This window comes from Silene latifolia, chromosome 2 (assembly GCF_048544455.1).
Source record: "Silene latifolia isolate original U9 population chromosome 2, ASM4854445v1, whole genome shotgun sequence".
Lineage (NCBI taxonomy): Eukaryota > Viridiplantae > Streptophyta > Magnoliopsida > Caryophyllales > Caryophyllaceae > Silene > Silene latifolia.
In genome coordinates, this window is record NC_133527.1 from 38,341,476 (window position 1) to 38,366,771 (window position 25,296).

Below are 25,296 nucleotides of genomic sequence, written 5' to 3' on the forward strand. Positions count from 1 at the left end.
CGAAACCTTAGCATACTCCACTTGACTATCATACGCCGTAGTGAAAGTCCGAGTCACTCCCATTGTCTCAATTTCATGCAAACCTTTTTCCAAATTGTCATCAAAATCACTCCATTTCTTATTCCACTCTTTTCTTTTAGAAATAGACCAGAGACGCATACAATTTCTAGCCCTAGAGAATTTTCGTATCATTCTGACCGTAATAGAACCAGGGACAGAGACAGACCATTCTTTATGTACCAAACAAATACACTCCTCGTAGTCCAGATTCCAGGCCTCCATTCTGTAAGGTCTTCTACCATTACAAGAAAGTAAATCTGTTTCAAAAATAATAGGTGCATGGTCTGAAACTTGAATAGGAAGGTGAGTGATACCAGAATTCGGAAAGATATCATTCCAATCCCACGATCCGTATCCCTTATCAAGTCGTTCCAACACTATACTATGATCTTCTCTCTTGTTACACCATGTAAATCTTGGCCCCTTAAAAGGAATATCCATCAAAAAATGCCGAGCCTTCCATTTACTAAAACATGAAGCTCCTGGGATCCTACCTTTACTACCTCCCCATTTATCTTCTTGATAGTCAACTTGATTAAAGTCCCCTAAAAGAAGGAAAGGGTTTTCAAAAGATCGGATCCATTGACTGAGATCATTCCAAACAACTTCTCTCTTATGAGTGACTGGTTCGCCGTAAATAAGACACAAATACCAAAAGCTCTCTTTACATTGCATGACTTTGATGATAATGAAGTTTTGACAAGCAAAAATACACTCAAACTGAGCATTAGGCCTAAAACCAAACCAGAGGCCTCCTTTTGTTTCATGAGCATCTACACCAAAACTCTGAGTGAACCCAAAGGATCGGAAAATAGGATCAACTAATCTTACTTTACACTTTGTTTCAGATAAGAACAGAAAATCAAAATAAGTACTTGAAATAATTTCTCTAGTCTTCGCAATCGTAGGAGCAAGAGGGTTATTTAACCCCCTTACATTCCAACAAAGTCCTTTCATGAAGAAGAAATCCACCACTACAGGACCACCAACTCCACACCAGGCTCATATCGACACAACCCAATGATTCACCCCAAACAAGAACCCAACCATCAAAGACACACCATCGACAGAAGGAAACTACAAAGCCCACCCATACATCTCACATAACCGACACACACAGGGAACGGGTCCAAAAGGTGGGGGAAATGGGGGGATCACCATTTCAGACCCAAAAGACACTCACAGCCTCACACACCATCACACACACACACCTGACCTTAGAGCCTTTTTACCCTTAAATTTTGTAAAAAAGTTGAACCAAACTATAAAACTTAACCAAAGACTCGATCCATCACAACCTAAAATCAACAGCACAGCGTGAGCGATAGTCAGCTGCCAGCAACAAGGACCAACGAGGTCCCAAACCATTTCAACGCAGAGAAGATAGAGTAAAGGTCAGACCATGAAACCCAATTTCGCCACACGATACCTCCCAGGACCACCGCCATATAAGCAACAAGGCCAATACTAAAGACGACACAGACACAAGTGACAGAGGAAAAGGGTCCGAAAGGTGGGGGAAAGGGGGGAAACACCATAAACGACCCAAACCAAAACCACAAAGAACAGCTCCATGTCAACGGCCGAAAAACCGTAAACACCGAAAACATGGGATGAGCTCGGCTCATCAAAACCAACCAACAAATCACATTAAAAAGGCCAAACCAGGGGTGGGGGGAGTGGGGGGATCACCCCTAGGTTGCTCACACGATTTCCGATGACAGGACGAGGATCGGTGGGACGGGAATCTGACTGAAAAAAGATACAGGAGGTGCTCCTAAACAGGTGCTTCAACAAGGCAGCTGCTAAAGACAAGTCGGCCAAAGACAACCAATGTGAGACGAGAATGGAATCGCATTTCGCATCCACCATAGCTGAAAACTCGGAGGGGCATATCCCTGGAAAAGGGACAACGCAAAATGGGGGATCATTCCGCCGGAGATGAGCAAAGAGCCCACCTCATCTCCGGCGGCCGGCCGATCGATAGAGGAGCGCAGGCGTTAGGAGTGGCGGCTGGAGATGGTGGAGCAGATTAGGTTTTTAATTGAGGGTTTCTTGGGAGCTATTTGGGGGTTTTCGCGAGATAGCTTTCAGTTTTTGCAACCTTTAAATGTTGTCATACATAAGTTAAACCCCTGTAAACTGAAGTTTAGAAATCTTCTCAGTGTCATTCAAGTCCCATTCCTCATAAACTAGTTTATCAAGATCACTCCATTCTAGAGACACTACAATGCTACAGTTGTTGTGCTCAATAATCCGCCGAGTGTCAGAACCCAAATTAAAAGAAACATCCGATTTCAAATGTGCTTGCGAAAGTCCAGGAGACAGCGGACTTGCATTCAAGTCGATGGCAACCGTTAAGACCGCATCAATTGGCACAGCAACCACAGATTTAGAGAGTGGTAATGCACAACCTGATTGGAGTTGGAGATTTGATGAAGAATTACCTCGATAAAGGACGCTCTGATAATATGCCTTTTCATGTTCAGTCAAGTATGTTTCATTACTGTGCGTAGCAACAACACTCCCACTAAGACGATGAGTAACATCCGGATATCCATTGCATTTGAATAAAATTCTAAGTTTAGCCTGCACTGCCTCTGAAAATATTATATAAAACACCTCTGCATAGCCATTTACACCTCGAATAACGGAGCAAATACGCTCATCATACCAAGACATCGGTTTCTTAACATTGTCACTAGACCAACTAATTTCTCCCTCAATTAATACCTCACCTTTAACATCCTTAAGCTTTACTCCCATAGCTAAATATTCAGTCATATTAAGACAACGCCATTTGACCTCTATAGGAATGATTTCCTCCTTTCCAGAATATTTGACAGGATTCAGCTCATCTCTGTCAAATAATAAAAACCTTGAATTACTGTCACGAATTGCCACTGTTCCGAAAATTTCTAACTCCCTATTAGTATTGTGATGAATCACAACTGTATACACCTCCACTAGAGAACGCGGAAAGTGTTTCCTGGGAACAAAAAGTGGTGTCAAAACGACAATCATTTGATACAACAGAACACATAGAAAATATATAGCTGTAAAATTAAAACAATAAACGTAAACCAAACAAAGCGTTACCTACCCGCTAAAGTCGTCTAGTTGTAGCTCAGTAAATATCTGAAAGGATTAGGAAAAAAAAAAACTCATCAATAGGATTTACATAAAGGGTATGTAATGAGACAGGAAAATAAAATAAAATAAAAGTGAGGCGGGAAGGCACACGACCTTAGGGAGGTCAAACAGCTGGCCAGTTTCGTCCCACAATTGATGTGGGTGACACCATACCACTTTAAACCGGACAACAAAATCGTTAGATACAGTATCACGAACATAAACGCTGTCAGCAAGGAAGTCTTCCTGACAAATAATATCTTGTTGTTGTGGTAGATCAAGCTGACATAGGTGAAGATTAATTCTAAGAAAAGAATACGCCGGCACAACTACAACATCTCTAGGAAGCAGAATAGGAACGTTAGACACAGCCTCAAAGGACTGATTAGAAAGACGGTTAAGAAGCACTATCCCGGGATACTTGGAACCATATGTGTTCCCACAACGAGCAGTAATTTTTCCGGATAGATTAAGAGGCGTAGGAGCACTATCATTTGTCTTAATAAGTGTGATTTCAAGAATAGCCATAACGGCAGTAGGGAAGGCAGCATAAGTCACAAAAACAGAATTATAGGAAAGTGTTCCGACTTTGTTGTATTGATTAATATCGGTCAGTTTGTCAAAAGATAAAGCCTTTCTCACAATGACAGAATTATCAGTCTTATCCGCAAGCGACAAAAATATATGAGTCCAACAAGTGGAAACAAGACATTCAGCAGGCATACCCAGAGATAAGAGATTGTTTTGGGGAGTTAAAGTTTGGGGATCATCAGAGGATCGATGATAGAGTTGATAGGTATTGTTATTTTCATCATATAGAGTAATACTACCATAAATCTCCAACGTATCACGCTGCTCAAAATAATTGGATTCGGGGAGGACTCCCACAGAAAATAACTCAGAAAAAGGTGCACCAATAGCTGAAGAGAGGTATGACCCGGGCGTGTTCAGATGAAGCAACCAATCCTTATTTTTGATTGGAATTTCTTTGAGGGTGCACGCATCATCCCCAGCCATAATTCTAACATCAACAGAAAAATCGTAATCAACAACAAGGTAAAGAGATTGAAATTGAAGCAATTGAAGATGGTTATTCTATGCAATGGAAGAATAAATATATGCGCATGAAATTAGAAACTAAGAGATTGAATAAGTCGATTAAAAGCAAGAGAAAAAGAAATTGAATTGAAACCTTAAATTAAGCACACCTGAATTAGAACCTTAAACCAAGGAGTTACTCCACCCAATTGCCAATTAAGCGCACTTCCTTGGACTTATAAATCAACTTTCTCTTCTCCATGCGGGTGCGGCCCAAACCCGATAACGGAACTTATCATAATGTATTAGAATTATATTTTTTAAAATTGACAGAATATAATCAACGTTAATATTTTATAAGTTTGACTTCGAAATTTGAGTGGGTTATTTGAATTGGACATAAGAGAGTATAGAAATAGTGTGTATGTTATATTTTCATACGGGGCGGTCTCAAGATGTGATAATTTATGAGACCGGCTATAATTTACGGGGCGGTCTCAAGAATTTGTGAAATTTTAGATATTAATAAGTAGCCATTTTAATTTAATAGGATTAATGTTATCCGTAACCATACGACAGGTACCAAGAGTAGGGATGGCAGTGGGTCGGGGACTCGGCCCCTAATGGGTCGTGTATGGGTCTCATTTTTTTAGACCCAATGGGTATGGGCCGGGTATGGGTCTTAAGAAAATATTTCGGGTCCGGGTCCGGGTCTAAGTTATGAGACCCATACTCGACCCTTAGACCCTTTATTAAAAAAATAATCACAATCTCTCTGAATTCATACTGGCAGACCGTAGAAACCAAATCAACTAAATTCTCTTTCTCTTCCCTCATCCCATAAAGTGATAAAACTCAACCAAACTCTTCTGACACAAGGAAACCACCACCACAACAGTGATACGCCACTGGCAACTATCTCTCTAATAGGCAGCGACCGACAACCACTATTAACGGTAGCTAGCGACGGTCAGATGGAGACGACTATCAAGTACGGTATTGATTTTAGGGTTCTGAGTTTGATTCTTTCACATGTATTTGGAGGTAAAATTAATTTAGGTCTTCTTTGTCTTTCTTAATCTTTTTGGTATGTATATTGGATTTGGTAATGTACAATAATGATTAATAAACTCATAATGTTAAAGTAGTATGAATTTTTTTTTTTAATATTATAGACCCCATAGTTGTTAATCCTGCTATTAAAGTGGCTGAAACTCGAACTCGCGGATAGACCCAGACCCGACCCTTACCATAGGGTCCGGGAATGGGTCCTCAAATTTTAGACCCTTACGGGTCTGGGTTGGAGGCGGTATAGCTATTAGATAAACAATAAACGGGAAAAACTTACATGATTCGAGAGTGTAACTTTGGTTATTAATAGAGTAACTTTAGTCGTATATCACATTATCAACCACCAAATCAGCCCGGAACCACCACTACCAACCACCACCACCACCAACACACCTACTACCTCTCTCCTTTCGTCACCTCCTCCAACTACCACCCAACAAAGCAAAAAAATAACCAACAACAATATCAACCATCCTCACCTTCTCCAACCACCGCCACCACCCAACAAAAAAGAAAAAAAAACAGATCTGAAAAAAAAAAAATTAATCTTTGATAGATTAACTTTAGTCGTATAGTCCATTTTATACATCTTATTGAAATTATGCAATTTTATTTTAAACTTTATGTAACTTTAACGATTCGAGGGTGTAACTTTAGTCTTTAATAGTGTAACTTTAGTCGTATATCACATTTACCAACCACCAAGTCAGCCCGGAACCACCACCACCACTCCCACTACCTCTCCAACACCACGAGTCACCCTCCAACAGCCCCACCACCGTCTCTCTCCTTTCGTCAAATCCACCAACTACCACCACAAACAAACGCGAAAAAAACCCAACGACAACATCAACCATCCTCACCTTCTCCAACCACCGCCACCACCCAACAAAACCAAAAAAATAAAAAAATAAAAAAAGAAACAGTAAAAAAAAAAAAAAAAATCTTAATAAAAAAACGACCCACCTTCCACCGGAACCACCATCAAACCAACAACCACCACCAAAAGATCTGTGGAAAATATCGATTTAGCCTTTAGTTATATGTAGATCTAGGTTTTTAAATTTGTGTGAGAAAAAAGAGAGCAAGTTGGTGTTGGTCGGCGGTTTTGGAGTGACCGGTGACGGTGAGGGAGTAGTGGTGATGCCGTGGCAGAGGGTGTCGGGTGGTTGTAATGGAGAGATGAGTGTTTTTTATTTTGGAGGAAATTTTAGAGAGGATGAGAGTTTAGAGAGAGGGAGGAGTGTTTATGAGAGAGGGAGAGTGAATGAGTGATTCTGAGAATGAGGAGAAAAGAGTAGTAAATGATTAGTTTTTCAGATTAATTTTAGGCCACAAGTTTTTTAGACAATCTCATCCCTTCATTCACTCTTTTTAGATCTAATCTCACCCCTTTATTTTTTACATCCAAAGGCTAAGAAGAAGACTTAGGGACTCAATGTATCTAAGGGGACTCTCTTGATCTCAATACTATATATATATATATATATATATATATATATATATATATATATATATATATATATATATATATATATATATATAGAGAGAGAGAGAGAGAGAGTAAGGTTCAAATGAGTCCCTTACATCTATTGAGTTCCTAAGTCCTCTTATAAGCCTTTGGATGGAGTGGATGAAGGGCTAAGATTTGATCTAAATGGAGGGCTACAAATGAGTCTCCCCTAATTTCTTCCTTAACTCAATCACTTACCCTTAATCAACCTTTCCTCTCGTTATCACACCTTCACCATCTCTCTCTATTTCTCACCCCTCTCTCTCTCATTAGTCTCCCACATTTCATTCCCAGATTTCACAAAAAATCTATTGAAACACAAATCAAATTAAAAACCCAAACTCACATTTCATTTCCCCACTACCACCACCCACAAGCCCACCACACCATCACCGCACCCACCGCACCATCCTCAGGGCGCCCTCGACACACCACGGCCTCCAACCACCCTTCTGACCTGACGCCGCCACCACTGCAACCAACAACGACATCCAAGATTTCCGCCGCCACCACCTCAAAAACTATTCCTCACTCACCAAGCCGACCACCACCCACCACCCACCACCTCCCTTCCCTTCTCCTTCTTTTTTCCATATCTGAGCACCACCACTAACCACCGGCCGCCTCCACTACCGCAGCAAACACTACCACCGCACCACCTTTTCTTCTTCCTCCTGAGCACCACGCGCCTGACCACCGATGTTCTCCTCCTCATCCATTCTCTCCTCTCATTTTCGATATGTTTTTTTTTCGGATTTGTTTTTTTTTTAAAAAAAAAAATCGATCTGGTTTAGTTTTTCTGATTTGTTTTTTGTATTTTTATTTTAAGAATTTGTGTGTTATAACATTTTTCGATATATGTATTTAATTTTGTGTTTTCCGATTTTGGGTGTTCTCCATTTTTGTGTGTTTATTCTTCAGATCTATTTGTTCTCATCTCGGTTTTTTTTTTTAGATTTTTATTTCGGTTTTTAATTTTTAGATCTAGTCTTTTTCTGAAAAAGACTAAAAACGATTATTTAAATATGAATTTCAAAAAATATATTTAGTATATTTTGTGGGTCTATACAAAAAATGAGCTATACGACTAAAGTTACAATATTTACGACTAAAGTTGTAGCCTTGAAACATTAAAGTTGCATTCTTTAGTTGGTTCGAGATAAATAAGAAATCCGAAAAAGACTATGTGTACCTTCAATGCCATTATGTGTAGCTTTAATGCCTCTTCAGATTTTTAAAGGGAATCTCATCTTATATTTATTTTTCCTTAAATCTCGTTTTTTTCTTTGATTTTGTTGTTTTTTTTATAAATGTCTTGTTATATATTTTGTGGTAATTATGTGCAACTTTAATGTCCGTTATGTTTAAATTCAATATCATTATGTATAACTTCAATGGTATAAAGTGCAACTTCAATCTCATCTTGTTATTGTGTTGGTTTCAGATATGGATTTAAATTTGGACTAAAACTATCAATTTTGGACAACTTACACAAAAAGGACTAAAAACTTGACTTAAAGTTAAATAAATTTTAATTAATTTATAAAAATGACTAAAATTATATAAATTTGGACTAAAGTTGCACTCGCGAAATACTAAAGTTAAACGAAAAATATTGAAATGTCGTAAACATATCTTAAAATTACAAAATCTCTTTTTAGTTTTAAGTTTACTTATGAAATACTAAAGTTATACAAATTGGGACTAAAGTTATAATTATAAAACTCTAAAGTTATATCAAATTGATTTAAAATTATATAAAATCAAGTTCTTATATTCAAAATCACCTTATTCATTGGATAAACTTACTCATTGAACTTTATATACCAATACTTAAAATTCAAATTTGGTTAAAGTTACACTACAATGGTTTAAAGTTATACCATAAAGAACTAAAGTTGCATTAAGTTGGATTAAAGTTACAATTCACAAGATGTGTAATTTCAAATTAATATATAAATTGTATGAATTTATATATTCAAAATCATGTAAGCTTAATTCTTTTAGATTGTAACTTTAGTCCTTGATATTATAATTTTAGCTATATAGTCCGTTTTATACGTTATTTTGAGTTTATGTAACTCTAGTTTTTTTCGATTGTAACTTTAGTTCACCGACAATGTAACTTTGGTCCATAATAGTGTAACTTTAATTGATTTTGATTAATTAATTGAAATTTATTTAATTTTAAGGCAAGTTAATATAACTTTTGTCCATAATAATATATCGTGTATGTAACTTGAATATAGACGGTGTGTAACTTTAATAGAGAACGTGTGTAACTTTAATAGAGAACATGTGTAACTTTAATCTTAACCACCGACAACAATCACCACCAACTACCACTACCAACTACCACCACCAAGGAGGTAATACGACTATTTTGTTCATAACTTTATTTTTTATCTAGTAGATTTACCATTAAAATCAACAAATTATATGAGACCTATTTTAGTAGATCTAAAATTAAAATAAAAGGATCTCACAAAACAATAGTGAGATTTTAAAACCCGAAATTTGAAAAAGATAAAAATGAATAACAAGACGATATTTGAGGAAAAAAAAATTATAGTACATATATAAATAAACTAAAACCGATAAAAATAAACAAATAAAAAAAAACGACACCAAATATCAAAGTTAACACAACAACAACAACAAAAACAAAAAAAAAAACCGAATATTTTTTTTTTAAAAAAAAACGAGATCATGGTAATGTCGTGGTGGTTGAGTTGGCGGTGGTGGGTGGTGGTGTCGGGTGGATGGTGGTTGGTGGTGAATGAAGAAGAGAAGAGTAGATGAATTATTTGGGTTTTTTTTTGGTTTTTTTATTTTTTTTGGGAGGTGTTGGGTGGTGGTGGTTGGTGAAGAATAGAGGAGTGGATGAATTATTTGGGTTTTTTTATTTTTTGGGTTTTTTTATTTATTGGGGTTTTTGTTAGGATGGTAGAGAAATGAGAGGAGAGTATTTTTTTGTTAGGATGATAGAGAAGTAAGTTTGAGAAAAATAAGGTAAGAGAGAGAGAGAGAGGGGAGGGTATATGTAGTGGGATTAGTGTTTAATTAGAGAGTAGATGATGGGGAGTCTTAATCACCCTCCATAATCATCATATTGCCTTTTAATCTAAGCCCTCCATTTCTCAAAATCCAAGGGCCTCTAAGAGGACTTATGGACTCAATATGGAGAGGAGGACTTGCTCTTGATCCTTACACTATATATATATATATATATATATATATATATATATATATATATATATAGAGAGAGAGAGAGAGAGAGAGAGAGAGAGAGAGAGAGAGAGAGAGAGAGAGAGAGAGAGAGAGAGAGAGAGAGGAGTTCTAATGAGTCCAACATGTGTCATTGAGTCCATAAGTCCCTCTAAGGGCCATTGGATGGACCCAATGGATGGTTGAGATTAATTTGATTAAGGGCCATTAAAAAGAAAAGGAAAAAAATGTGGATGGTTGGATTGAGATGGGTGGTTGAGATTGAAAATTACCAAAAAAAATTACCATTAATCAAATTTCTATACACTAATTAATTTTTCTTTCTCTCTCTAGCCCCTAATTAATCAGTTTTGAGTTTCAGATTTCAGAAGTGTAAATGGAATGTTGTATGAGTTTTACAAGTGTAAATGTGATGTTTTACGAGTGTAAATGTAACATTTTAAGAGTGTAAAATTGATTTTTTGTGACGGAAATTTTGAATTTATATAATTTTAACAATTTACAAGTGTAAATGTGATGTTTTACGAGTGTAAATGTAACATTTTAAGAGTGTAAATTTGATTTGTTGTGACGGAAATTTTGAATTTTTATAATTATAACATTTTACAAGTGTAAATGTGATGTTTTACGAGTGTAAATGTAACATTTTAAGAGTGTAAATTTGATTTTTTGTGACGGAAATTTTGAATTTATATAATTTTAACATTTTACAAGTGTAAATGTGATGTTTTACGAGTGTAAATGTAACATTTTAAGAGTGTAAATTTGATTTTTTTGTGACGGAAATTTTGAATTTATATAATTTTAACATCTAGTTTAGATGAGTCCATAAGTCCTCATCTAAACCATTAGATGGAAATATAATGGATGGCTGAGATTAAAATTAAAAAACATATCCACCCATCCATCCACTTACATTAAATTTCGTCAGTTCCCAATTTTTTTTTCATTCCCCATAAATCTCATCTCTCTTACGATTAAATCTCATCTCTCTTTTTCATTTCCTATTAACCCAATCTCTCTTTCTCATCTCACTAAACTGAGCATCATCCATCATCTCACCTTTGGGCTTCCACCATGAAGCTACCATTCAAACACAATCGGACCCCAAACACCATCAACTCTCTTTTATTTTTAATTACTACTCTTCCTTGGTCAAACAATAATCTTCTATCAAGGAGTTAGTAAAGCGGGTTTGTCAACGACGACGGAACAAATAAAGGGAGAATATAAAGGGGATCAATAATTGGCGAGTTTCGGTGGCAGTCTCGGTCTCGATTTGAATACGAGGTATGCGACTGCTTAAATGGTTATGGTGTTGTGTTGTGAATTGTGCCATCTATTTGGGTGTCTTATTTAATGTTAAACAACTATGATTTTTTATATATCAAACTGTTTTGCAATTTTAATTTTAGATGTATTATAAACAAAGTAAAATTTCCTATAGTGCTTTAGATCTTAAATATTTTGGTGATTTTAATCTTAGATATACGTATTTGATTTTAATTTACTTTGATCTTGTTTTTAATGGTCTTGTTTTTAGTGGAAGTCATCATTCTATATGGTCTTGTTCTTAATTTACTTAGTGGACTTGAGTTATTCGGTTTTGGAAAATAAAAAGGGAGATAATTTCCTATTTTTTACAACTTTTCATCTGGTTGTCAATTTGTTGTAGAAATACAGTACACTAAATTCTATTTCATCAAATTATAGTTTTATTGTCACTAATAAATAATGCTCATCTAAAAATATAAGGTCGGCTACTAATTTTATGTTTGTTTGATTTCCTTGCTTGAAGTTTGAAGTTTTCACTGATGCTTGTTGTGTACGCAGGATCGAAGTCTTCGCCGCATCAAATACTAGCCTCGTTTTTACACATCTGACACTAGCCTCATAAATAAGAGTTGCTAATGGTGGTTAGGGGCAACTAAGACGACAAGAGTGCAATGGTGTTTTATGTGGTGAGTTCATGGTGTTCATTGGTGGTTCTAGTGGTGTTCCATGGTGGTCGTAGGCGATGATGAGCGCTAATTGTAACGTTAGGAAGTAGCATTGCGTAACTTTAAATAAATATTGTGTAGCTTCAAATCGTTATTTATGTAATTTCAATTCATATTTGTGTACCTTTAAATTAGTATTATGTAATTTCGAATCGTTATTTATGTAACTTCAATTCATATTTGTGTAACTTTATTTAGTATTGTGCAACTTTAAATTAATATTGTGTAACTTTAATTCATTAGTAGTGTAATTTCAATTGAGATATTGTGTAACTTGAAATTGATATTGTGTAACTTCAATTGATATTTGTGTAACTTTAAGTTAGTATTGCGAAACTTTAAATAAATATTGTGTAACTTTAATTCATTAGTCCTGTAACTTTAATTGGTATTGTGTAACTTTAAATTAGTATTGCGGAACTTTAAATAAATATTGTGCAACTTTAATTCATTAGTCGTGTAACTTTAATTGATATTGTGTAACTTTAAATTAGTATTGCGAAACTTTAAATAAATATTGTGTAACTTTAATTCATTAGTCGTGTAACTTGGATTGATATTGTGTAATTTCAATTGATATTTGTGTAATTTTAAATTAGTATTGCGAAACTTTAAATAAATATTATGTAACTGTAATTCATTAGTCGTGTAACTTTAATTGATATTGTGTAATTTCAATTGATATTTGTGTAATTTTAAATTAGTATTGCGAAACTTTAAATAAATATTGTGTAACTTTAATTCATTAGTCGTGTAACTTCAATTGATATTGTGTAACTTTAAATTGATATTGTGTAACTTCAATTGATATTTGTTTAACTTTAAATTAGTATTGCGAAACTTTAAATAAATATTGTGTAACTTTAAATTAGTGTTGTGTAACTTCAAACTGTTAGTTGTGCAACATTAAATAAATATTCTGTAACTTAAAATTAGTATTGTGTAACTTCAAATTGTTATTTGTGTAACTTCAATTGATATTTTGTTATATTACTTTATTACGGAGTATTGTGTAACTTTAAATCAATATTGTGTAACTTCAAGCCGAGATGTTGTAACTTCAATTAAGATATGGTGCAATTTCAAGCAACTTCAATTGATATTCTGATACTTCAATTATATGATTAGATTAATTAATTAATTTCAAATAAATATGATGAAATTTCAAACGGATATAGTATAACTTCAAAAAAATAGGGTAGAACTTCAAACAAAGAGGGTGTAAGTAAAGTAATTAGCAATACTCAAAATTTCAGAAACTCAACGGTATTGAAAATATTACCATTGCGACGGGCTCGAAAAAATAATAAATTTAGACTTTTATTTCGTTTTAATCGGAGTCCGGATGAAGATTTACGGAGCTTTTTTCAAAATCGTTTTCAATTTACGCGGGTTTGAAAATTTCTGATTATAAGCAATTATTTGGAGGTTTGAAATGGAAATAACAAGTTGATGAAAAAGAGAATATAATTAATTGGTTAATTGAGAATTAAATTTATGAGAGAGAAAAGTTAATGGGTCATTAATTACTAGTTGGTGGGTGTGTTTTACCTTTTAATCTCAACCATCAATTTTATAAGATCTAATGGAAATGGACTTAAAGACTTATTTTTTTTAGGTGGACTCATTTGAACTTGCATATATATATATATATATATATATATATATATATATATATATATATATATATATATATATATATATATATATATATATATATATAGAGCAAAGTTCTTCTAAGTTCCTTTTTTTTTTTGAGTCCATAAGTCCCTCCCACATCCCTTGGATCATGCATGGTGGAAGGTTGAGATTGAAAGCAAAAAACACACTTAACACTAATGAATTCACTTCTCTCTCTAGTTTTAATAATACATTCACTAATTCATTATCATACACAATTAACACCATATTTTGTCTTATACTTCAAAGTTTATGAAAATTTTGTTAACATTTTTCCTGTTTCGGTTTTTTTCGTTTTTTTTTTTCGAGACAAGTTTTCGACTGTTTCGTTTTTTTTTTTTTTTCGGGACAAGTTTTCGACATTTTAGGATTTTACGAGTGTAATTCTAACGGCAAAAAGTGTAATTTTAAGGAATATTTTCGAGAATTTAGCGTTTTATAAGTTTAACTTCAATCTTTTCCGAGTGATTTTAACGAATAATATTTTGAATTTTTGTCATTTTATCACAAGTTATTATAATTTAGCATTTTACGAGTGTTATTTTAATGACAAAAAGTGTTATTTTAGTCCAGGTAAGTGTAATTTCAGTCCAATGAGATTGTTATTTTTAGTCAAGGAGAATATAATTTTAGTCCAGAAAAGTGTAATTTTAGTCCAGAAAAGTATAATTTCAGTCCAATGAGAATGTAATTTTAGTCCATTGAGAGTGTAACATTAGTCCAATGAGAATATGAGAATATGATCAAGTCCATGGAGAGTGTAACATTAGTCCAATAGTAGTAAGTGTAATTCTAGCAGAAAAAGTGTAATTTTAACAGAAAAAAGTGTAATTTTAGCGGAGAAAAGTGTAATTTTAACAGAAAAAAGTGTAATTTTAGCGGAGAAGAGTGTAATTTCAACAGAAAAAAGTGTAATTCTAACAACAACAAAAAGTGTAATTTTAGCCGAAAAAGTGTTATTCTAGCAGAAAAAAGTATAATTTTAACAAAAAAAAGTGTAATTTTAATGAAGAAAAGTGTAATTTTAACAGAAAAAAGTGTAATTTTAACAGAAAAAAGTGTAATTCTAACAGAAAAGAGTGTAATTCTAACAACAAAAAGTGTAATTTTAGCCGAAAAAAGTGTTATTCTAGCAAAAAAAAAGTGTAATTTTAATAGAGAAAAGTGTAATTTTAACAGAAAAAAAGTGTAATTCTAACAGAAAAAAGTGTAATTCTAACAACAAAAAGTGTAATTTTAGCCGAAACAAGTGTTATTAGCAGAAAAAAGGTTTATTTTGAAAAGAAAAAAGTGTAATTTTAATGAAGAAAAGTGTAATTTTAACAGAAAAAAGTGTAATTCTAACAACAAAAAGTGTAATTTAGCCGAAAAAGTGTTATTCTAGCAAAAAAAAGTGTAATTTTAATAGAGAAAAGTGTAATTTTAACAGAAAAAAGTGTAATTCTAACAGAAAAAAGTGTAATTCTAACAACAAAAAGTGTAATTCTAACAGCAAAAAGTGTAATTTAAGGAATATTTTCGAGAATTAAAAAAGTGTAAAAATAATGAAAAGCCAACAATCAAAACTAAAGCTTTAAAAAAAAAAAAAAAGAAAGAAAGCAGGAAAACTTAAAAAGGAAAACACAAAACAAGAAAAGAAAAACAAGACACAACAAAAGGAGTGTACAAAACTAAAACCATCGACACCATCAAAACTCTAAAAAAAAAAATGTAAAAACAAAAGAAAAAAAAAACAAAACCAGAAAAAACAAAAAAAAAACGAGTAGGTGAGGGTGGAATTGAAACCAAAAACACAAACCAACAAATTTGTATGCATGTGTATCAACAAATTTGTATGCATGTGTATCACACAAACCAAAAACACACGCAAACAAACAAACAAAAAAAAAAAAAAAAAAAAAAACGAGATCTGGAATTGAAAGACGGAAGCAGGCGGCAGCGGCAGATCTGGAGTGGTTTCGGTGTGGTGGTGGCGTGAGGGTGGTGTCGGGTTGTGGGTATCGGGGTTGTGGTGTGGGGGTTGTGGTGTGGTGGGGTGGTCGGTGAGTGTGGGGGTGACAGGAGGTGGTGTCAGTTGTGGTGGCGAAGGGAGTTGGACGTGGTGTCTGTGGGTGGTTGTGGTTGTTGGTGAGCGTGGGCCGCAAAGAAAGGAGGGAGGCTGGTGGGTCGGGAAGAAGGGAGGGAGGGTGGGTGGTGATGTCGGGTGTCGGGTGGGAGTGGGTGGTGGTGGTGAGTAGGGCCGATGGGGTGGGTGGGCTCAAAAATGGAGGGAATTTTTTTTATTTTTTAGATTTTGAATTATTTGGGTTTTTTAGGATGAGAGAATTATTTGGGTTTTGAATTAATTTGGGTTTTAGAGAGGGAGTAGAGAAGTGAATTGTGTGAATGAGAGAGAAGTTGGTGGAAAAATAAAGGTTATATAGTGGATTAATATTTGATTAGTGTGGATTAGTAAAGTAGAGAGGGAGAGTGTTTTATTAGGCATTAATCCCCCTATTTTTTGCTTCCAATCTCAACCCTCCATCTTCCTCATCCAATGGCTCTAAAGAGAACTTATGGACTCAAATGTAAGAGATGGACTTAGATGATCTTTTATATATATATATATATATATATATATATATATATATATATATATATATATATATATATATATATATATATAGAGAGAGAGAGAGAGAGAGAGAGAGAGAGAGAGAGAGACAGAGAGAGAGAGAGAGAGAGAGAGATGAGTTCTAATGAGTCCAACATGTGTCATTGAGTCCATAAGTCCCTCTAAGGGCCATTGGATGGACCCAATGGATGGTTGAGATGAATTTGATTAAGGGTCATTAAAAAGAAAAGGAAAAAATGTGGATGGTTGGATTGAGATGGGTGGTTGAGATTGAAATTTACAAAAAAAATTACCATTAATCAAATTTCTATACAGTAATTAATTTTTCTTTTTCTCTCTAGCCCCTAATTAATCAGTTTTGAGTTTTGATTTGAAGTGTAAATGTAATGTTGTATGAGTTTTACAAGTGTAAATGTGATGTTTTACGAGTGTAAATGTAACATTTTAAGAGTGTAAATTTGATTTTTTGTGACGGAAATTTTGAATTTATATAATTTTAACATTTTACAAGTGTAAATGTGATGTTTTACGAGTGTAAATGTAACATTTTAAGAGTGTAAATTTGATTTGTTGTGACGGAAATTTTGAATTTTTATAATTTTAACATTTTACAAGTGTAAATGTGATGTTTTACGAGTGTAAATGTAACATTTTAAGAGTGTAAATTTGATTTTTTGTGACGGAAATTTTGAATTTATATAATTTTAACATTTTACAAGTGTAAATGTGATGTGTTTACGAGTGTAAATTTGATTTTTTGTGACGGAAATTTTGAATTTATATAATTTTAACATTTTACAAGTGTAAATTTGATGTTTTACGAGTGTAAATGTAACATTTTAAGAGTGTAAATTTGTTTTTTTGTGACGGAAATTTTGAATTTATATAATTTTAACATTTTACAAGTGTAAATGTGATGTTTTACGAGTGTAAATGTAAAATTTTAAGAGTGTAAATTTGATTTTTTGTGACGGGAATTTTGAATTTATATAATTTTAACATATTACAAGTGTAAATTTGATGTTTTACGAGTGTAAATGTAACATTTTAAGAGTGTAAGTTTGATTTTTTGTGACGGAAATTTTGAATTTATATAATTTTAACATTTTACAAGTGTAAATCAGATGTTTTACGAGTGTAAATGTAATATTTTAAGAGTGTAAATTTGATTTTTTGTGACGGAAATTTTGAATTTATATAATTTTAACATTTTATAAGTGTAAATATGATGTTTTACGAGTGTAAATGTAATATTTTAAGAGTGTAAATTTGATTTTTTAGGCAATTTTTTTTTTAAAAGTTTGAATTTATATAATCTTAACATGTTACCAAGTGTAAATGTGATGTTTTACAAGTGTAAATGTAGTATTTTAAGTGTAAATTTGAAGGTCTACGAGTGTAAATTTGAAGGTTTAAGAGTGTAACTTTGTTCATTTGAGTGTAACTTTGGTCCTTTACAAGTCTAACTTTAGTCCGACTACCAACAAACATCACCAACGCCGTCCTCCACCACCAACTCATATCCACAAAAACTATGAGTGCAAATTTATATAATTTTAACGAGTGTAAATGTACAGATATATGAGTGTAAATGTAAAGAAATACGAGTGTAAATCTGAAAAATGCGTGTAAATGTAAGGAAATATAAGTGTAAATGTAAATAAATATGAGTGTAAATCTGAAAAATGCGTGTAAATGTAAGGAAATATGAGTGTAAATGTAAAGAAATATGAGTATAATAAATATATTTATTAGATCTAAGAATAAATATCATAATAATACGATTTTAAAATCTAAAACAAGACGATATTTAGGCTAAAGAAAACTGTCAAATTAAAAAAAAAAAAAAAAAATTAACAACACAAAAACCGTGACACAAAGTCACAAACACAAACCCTTATAAAACAAAACAAAACAATCACCAATGTTTTTGAAACAGTGATAAATCACAAATCAACAAGAAGAAAACGCCAAAAACCTTGACAAGACTTTTCTTTTGCTCTCTATTCAGTCTTTATTTAACTTCTAGTCATAAGACTCGTGACACCATCAAAAGTACCATTCTTTATGAATAAAAAAAAAAAAAAGCAATACAGAAATAAAAAAAAGAAAACAACGTATACATCAACAAAGACAACAACTTTTCATTTCTTCAAATCATACGAACATCATTGACCAAAATTTAAACAAAAAAACAACAAAACATAGTAAAACGTATGTAAAAAGCCGGATCCGGAACAACTTTTATTTTCAGATCTGGATTTTTTTAAAAAAAAAAAAAGTTGAAGGTGGTTGTTGATGGCGGCGAGATATAGGAGAGGATAGAGGCGGCGAGAAAGGAGGCGGGAGTGCGGAGGTGCGTCGTGGGGGTGGGTGGGTGTGAATAGATCTAGTTTTTTTTTTTGGTTGTGGGATGGTGGTGGTGATTGGTTGGTGGCGGTGGGCTCGGATCTGGTGAGGAGGGTGATGGCGGCCCTGTGTGGGTGGTGTGTGCGCCTTGGGGTGAAGGGAGGTGGGTGTCGGTGGTGGATGTTGTGGGGCAGCGGGGTGGTGGTGGTTGTGGGGCAGAAGGGGATGAAGGTGGTGGTGGGCGGGGTTTCGACAACGGTGGTGGTGGGGCAATGGGGAGCCATGCATGGAGTGGTAGTGGGGCTGGGTGGTGGCGGGTCGTCGGAGGGACAGGGGTTGCTGTCGGGATGGAGGTCGGGGTTGGGTGGTGGTGGGTGAGTGAGGAAGAGAGGAGAGGATGAGAGGAGTGATTTTTTGGTTTTTTTGATTTTTTTGGTTTTAGAGGGAGGAGAGAAATGATAATTGTGAGAGATGAGAGAGAAGTGAGTGGAAAATAAATGATATATAGTAAAAATAGTGGTTGATTAGTGAAGGTAGTGAGGGAAAGTGTTTAATTAGCAATTGATCCCCTAATTTTTGCTCTAATCCTCTCTTTTTCTCTTTCAATCTCAGCCCTCCATCCTATCTTTTTAAGGGTTCTAAAGAGGACTTATGGACTCAATGGATTTTGGTGGACTCACTTGATCTTTCTTCTATATAGAGTGAGCATCCGGTGAGTCTAGCATCTTAGGTGAGTCCGTCCTATTAATCTCAGCCATTGGATCTAAAGATCCAACGCGCCTCATTGCTCCACGTGTCCTAAAAATTTGCGCGCTGAATATTAAAAGAGGAAGTCAAACGATACTTCTCATATTCAACAAATCTGTTTCTCTCTCTAAAAATCCCTCGCTCTCTCTCTAGTCAGTTAAAGCACATTAATTGGTGAACCTGAAAAAACAACTTTCTGTCTAAACTCTCTCTTACCAGGAAAAAAACGTCCAAAAGCAACCAAATTCTTCAATAAATCTTCAAAAACATCAACTTAAGATCTTCAAGTTGTTCAATCGCGAGTCTAATACTTCCGTTTCAACATAATAAAGAGGTATAAATCGATTATCTTTATGCGAATTTTTTAGAAATTGTTTTATTGTGTTTAATGTTATCACACAATTTAAAATTTAATTTGTAAGTTGTTATTGTCGATTTTGAATTATATGAAGAAAATGTTCAATTTTATTGTTGTTCTTCTAGATCTAGGGTTAATATTTTGTTCGAACTGAATAATTGATTTTTCGCCAAAAAATTAGGTTTAATTTGATTGTTGTTGTTCTAGATCTAGAATTATATACATAAACTGACAATTGATTGTATGTTCGCTTTTTCGAACTTAGTGATACCCGTCGTTGTGAGTACCAAAGATAAAATTTATATTTCCTATTAAGACTAACCTAGGCTAGTGGTAACAGGGTCGAACCACAAGGAGGCAGATGTAAATTTTAGTTGATTTATGTTCAGTCTGAGGTAACTATTGTGGGGGTTGAATTGAATTGGTCTACAGCTAAAAGTGAATAAAGATAATAAACTAAATAAACGATTTAAACAGATAAAAGAAGGGTACTAGGATGATCGGTTCATTATAGCTTCGGCGGCAGCAAACTAAGTCGGTTTGAATCAAACAGGTAAGGCGGGAAATAAAGAGGTCCTCTCGGTCCACTCTTAACAAATAGCATCTTTCGATCTCGCTATAGGCCCCTAATGTCACTAATACTAACTTTCGTCCTGAAAAGTGACTAACGGTCTAAACTATACCTATCTTTCGATCTTAGCACATTTTAGTCGATTTAATTGATGGTCAAATAACTTTCCCTATCTTTCGATCTAATGGGTCAGTCATAAATTAGGTATCTAACTGGTCGCATGCATTCGATTCGTTAAATAAAACATTAAAACAATTAAAACGAATATAAAACCCTACGAGGTCAGTCGATCGACCTACAATGTCAGTCGATCGACCAACACGCGAGAGAGCCCGTGTATGATCTATTGCCGCCTATGCCATAAATCGCCTACATCCTAGCACTATAGAATTAGCTACTCATGCTAAGGGTAGAAACAACAACATAAACGATAAAGCTAACTACTGAATTCATGCTTGAGACGATAAAGAAATAGCGATAAAACGATAATTGGCTTCGGGTACTAACTAGCAAAACAATACTAATGATGCAAAATAATGTAATAAACTGGAAATTAGAACAGAAGGGATACCGAATTTTGCAGAAGGAATGTAACGGAATGATTGATAGCACAACGAAAATCCAATGCAAAATAATATTCCCAAACCCTAGCTAATTGATAAAACTCAAAACTTAATGTGAAATTTCTGAAAATAAAGCTTGATGATAACTGAAAGTTTCTAGGTTACGTTATATAGCAAGTAACGTAACTTCTTATTTCCTAAACCTAGCATCATGGGCTTCAAGTTCCTCGGTCTTTTAATTCACGTCTGGAACAGCATTGTGGGTCGATCGACTAAGGTAGGTGGTCGATCGACTGAATAGCAATGAACAGTGGCTTCTGGAACCCGAACATTGGTCGATCGACTGAGGGTGATGGTCGATCGACCACTTGAGCTGCTACTTGACTTCTTAAAACTCTTGGACTTGTCTTTTGGGCCTTGGATTGCGCACCAAGCTCGTTCCTTAAGTGATTCCTTTACGTCAAATGCAATGTAGGATACTTGGGGACGGATTAGCTCGATTTCCGCTGGATTCTTCACATTTCTGCAATAATGTACAAAATACGGAAGTAGACGGAAATAGGGAGAAATGCAGCATAAACTACAAGAATGAGCTCTGAAATGCGTGTAAAATGGGATGTAAAACATCATATAAAAGACACGCATCACTTAGAAATTGAGAAATTAATTCCCGTTGTTGTTGTTGTTGTTGTTGTTGTTGTTGTTGTTGTTGTTGTTGTTGTTGTTGTTGTTGTTGTTGTTGTTGTTGTTGTTGTTGTTGTTGTTGTTGTTGTTGTTGTTGTTGTTGTTGTTGTTGTTGTTGTTGTTGTTGTTGTTGTTGTTGTTGTTGTTGTTGTTGTTGTTGTTGTTGTTGTTGTTGTTGTTGTTGTTGTTGTTGTTGTTGTTGTTGTTGTTGTTGTTGTTGTTGTTGTTGTTGTTGTTGTTGTTGTTGTTGTTGTTGTTGTTGTTGTTGTTGTTGTTGTTGTTGTTGTTGTTGTTGTTGTTGTTGTTCTTCATGATGTTAATGTCGATTTTATGTTTTCCAGTTGTTTGTGCGAAAAAATTAGGGTTAAGACATGATAAAATTGATAATAATGTTCGTTTTATTTTGTGCTTGTTAAATTGCGATTTATCAAATTAACTTTTGTAAAATACTCGACACCTATTTGTATGGCATCTTTGTAACATTATTATTATTGTTGCATTTTCACTATAACACTGTAACAATATTACTGTAACATTATTACTGTAACATTATTACTACATGCCATGATGTAATTATTATTGAGGAATCGTTCGTTAATGTTGAACTGAACCTGAAATATTATTACAACATTGTATATTTGATATTGTATGATTTAACTCAATTAAATTTGTTGGTATAACATTGTTATTAACTCACAAGAGATGTTGATCACTAATTATGGACCATCGGCTTTCACATATATTTTAATTATTAATGGTCGAATGTTTTATTTTGAATGTCAGGAATTTTGAAGAAGAAGGTTTGAGAATAAAACAACATAAAACAAGTCGCGCAAAGAGACGGTGTATACAAAGAAGAGAATGACACTGACAAATCAATCATGAAGATATGAGTAAAAAAGGAAACGTTCTTGAAGCTAAAATGTCATTAGAGACTTTTAACGTTATGTGTGATTATGATGTATACTTGCTGTAAACTTTTCACATTACTGTAATGGGGTATTGCAAATCATTTTAGCATATCAGGATCAGTTTGACTAGTGTGTATTCAATTGCCTTTTACTGTGCAAATAATTTAAGTTTGAACTTTTAACATTGTTTTAGTGATACTTTGATGAATCAATATTGTTACAATAATATAATTACTGTATCATTATTACTTTAATGAGTAAATGATGTTACAGTAATACTTGTTACTTTCTAGATGAGAAAAATTAATCTCTACCATTACATTTTAGAGCTACATTATACACCGTCTTATATAATAAACGAACTAAATAATTATTATTGTAACATTGTTGTCATTTAACATAATTACGATTAGCAAATTAGGTATTACTATAATGAATAAATGATGTTACAATAGCAATGTTACTGTAACAATGTTACAGTAACACTATATTACTCTGATGAGTGACTGATGTTACAGTAACACAATTACTATAACGCGACAGAACAAGGATTAATGGTTGTATTAAAAATATGAGGAACCGCATACAATAAACAACATTAGACTATATGGTCTATTTGAAAACTTGACAATACAATCTTAAAGTAACTAAATAGGCTATATGGGATTCGAATCCATACCTTTGTACAAGTTTTGCACATTGCTCTCCCATTTGAGCTAATAGCCTTTAAACTAACTACTCAAACTTTCAAATGAAATGAATAACAATAGAGGTATCCTCCTCCTACAAGCTTAAACTTCACAATGATATAATAATAGCCATTATTCATACGGAGTTAAATTCTTTTTCATATGGCATATATGTAAACATTGAAACAACAAATCACTTCTCTAATGTTTATTTATAATAAATGATCATTATAATGAAACAACTTCATCAAAAGAAGAAGCTAAATTAACATAATACAATTATAAAAATATTATAATACGATTTCACTATTCTTCGTAACACACTTACACAATTATATAGTAACACTATTTCACAATTATTTCAAATTCGGTTCGACATAAGCATTGTGATGAGTACGTAAATATGCACACGGGTGGTACCGCAATGAGAAACTAATGAATGTTACTGAGAATGATGAGATGCTACAATGTGGTGACATTAGCATTGACAGCAGAACAAGAATATTCACACAGGTGGAGCAGAGAGAAGAGCTCAAAAGCAAAGGAGTATTGAAATGTTTTGCAAAATTAATATCAGCGTAGCAGCGTATTGCTAATTTCAACGGGAAAACCAAGGACGATTTTAATCTACGGAAAGAATAAAGCAAATTTGCAGAGAAACACGATTACAAATCAAATTCGATCGAATTTGACGGAGAACAACACCGATGATAATGAAAGCAAAGGATAAAGCGAAATTGCACATTCAAGAAAGAAAACAACGATTATAATCAAATCCGATCTAATTTGACGGAGAAAACTAGGACGATTAGAAGCAAAGTAAAGGAAAAAGCGAATTTGCAGCAAAAACATAGATTATAATCAAATTCGATCGAATATGACGGAAAACAACAACGATTATCATGAAAGCAAAGGATAAAGCGAATTTGCAAATTCAAGAGAGAAAACAACGATTCTAATCAAATTTGACATGAAAAACAATAACGATTATAATCAAAGAAAAGGATAAAGCAAAAAAAAGAAAGCGATTACTGCGCGCAAACTATTTTCGAGAATCGGCATCCATAGGAGTATCAACCATAAAGCAAAAACTGAGAACGATTGAACTGTAGAAATAATTGAATGATGAATTGAAAAGTAAAATTATTTGTGTATATTTTTTTTTGGATTTGTTTTATGCGAGAACGAAGAAAAAAAGAGGGAAATTAGAGAGAGAGAGAAAGAGTGTGAATGAAGAGAGAGAAAGTGAAACAGAATTGTAAGGTTAGCAGCGTGAAATCTGAGCCTTATATAGTCTAATTATAATTTTTGAGATTTAATCTCAGCCGTTGATTAGGAGTAGATCTAATGGATGAGATTAAAATGCTAGATTCACCTAAGATACCTACACTCACTTGATGCTATATATATATATAAATTGCTCAATAGTCAATATATGAATTGAACCCCGCCTTTCAGCTAAGAAATAATACCCACGAGGCTCAAACAACTAGAAAACCTTAATGTTTTTGCATATTTAATGTACAAAACCTTACAGATTGCTCTATACATTAGTAGAATAAATTGACATTGCAATTAGACTCATGAACTACCCGTTTTATGATACAGGCAAGAAGAAAATGTCATCTAAGGTGATCGTTGCCATTGTGGTTCCAGTCGTCGTAATTTCGTTGATAATACTTGCTATTGGAATTTGTTTGATTAAAAAGAAATCTAAGAAGTATGTTGCTGTACCTTTTGGAAGTGGTAAGTGGATGCAAAAATTACCTTATCCATACGACTTTTTATAAGACTTATATCTTGCATAATACGGAGTAATTTTTTATCGACTCATAGTCTGTATGAACGATTTTTCCACTAAAATATTATTTGGCAAAAATGTAATTTATTTTTGGACAAATATTGACTAATAAAGGTTTCCTTGCTATGAATATTATGCTTTCGGGAAAAAATAAAAGCACATCTAATTAATTTGATTGGAGTTTTAAATATACAAAATTGTCCCTATAAATAATCAAATTTAATTAATTCTTTGCTACTGAATGAGCAGTCAGCGAAGATCTTACCTTGGCCGAGTCCATGCAATAT

The 25,296-nt window shown here is 33.7% G+C and overlaps 1 protein-coding gene and 1 long non-coding RNA gene across 2 annotated transcripts; one reads left to right on the plus strand and one right to left on the minus strand.

The window, feature by feature from the left end:
• Positions 1 to 770: 770 nt before the first annotated feature.
• LOC141642623 (uncharacterized) lies at positions 771 to 4,508 on the minus strand. Its single transcript, XM_074451468.1, has 4 exons — positions 4,401 to 4,508; positions 3,307 to 4,213; positions 3,164 to 3,198; positions 771 to 3,049 (listed from the first exon to the last, which is right to left on the minus strand). Exons 2-4 carry the CDS (start codon positions 4,207 to 4,209, stop codon positions 2,188 to 2,190), a joined length of 1,800 nt encoding a protein of 599 aa, XP_074307569.1. The 5' UTR covers positions 4,210 to 4,213; positions 4,401 to 4,508; the 3' UTR covers positions 771 to 2,187.
• Positions 4,509 to 11,202: 6,694 nt separating this feature from the next.
• Positions 11,203 to 12,230, plus strand: LOC141629288 (uncharacterized). The gene is made up of 2 exons (XR_012537260.1): positions 11,203 to 11,332; positions 11,876 to 12,230. It is a non-coding gene; the product is annotated as an uncharacterized LOC141629288 (long non-coding RNA).
• Positions 12,231 to 25,296: the final 13,066 nt, after the last annotated feature.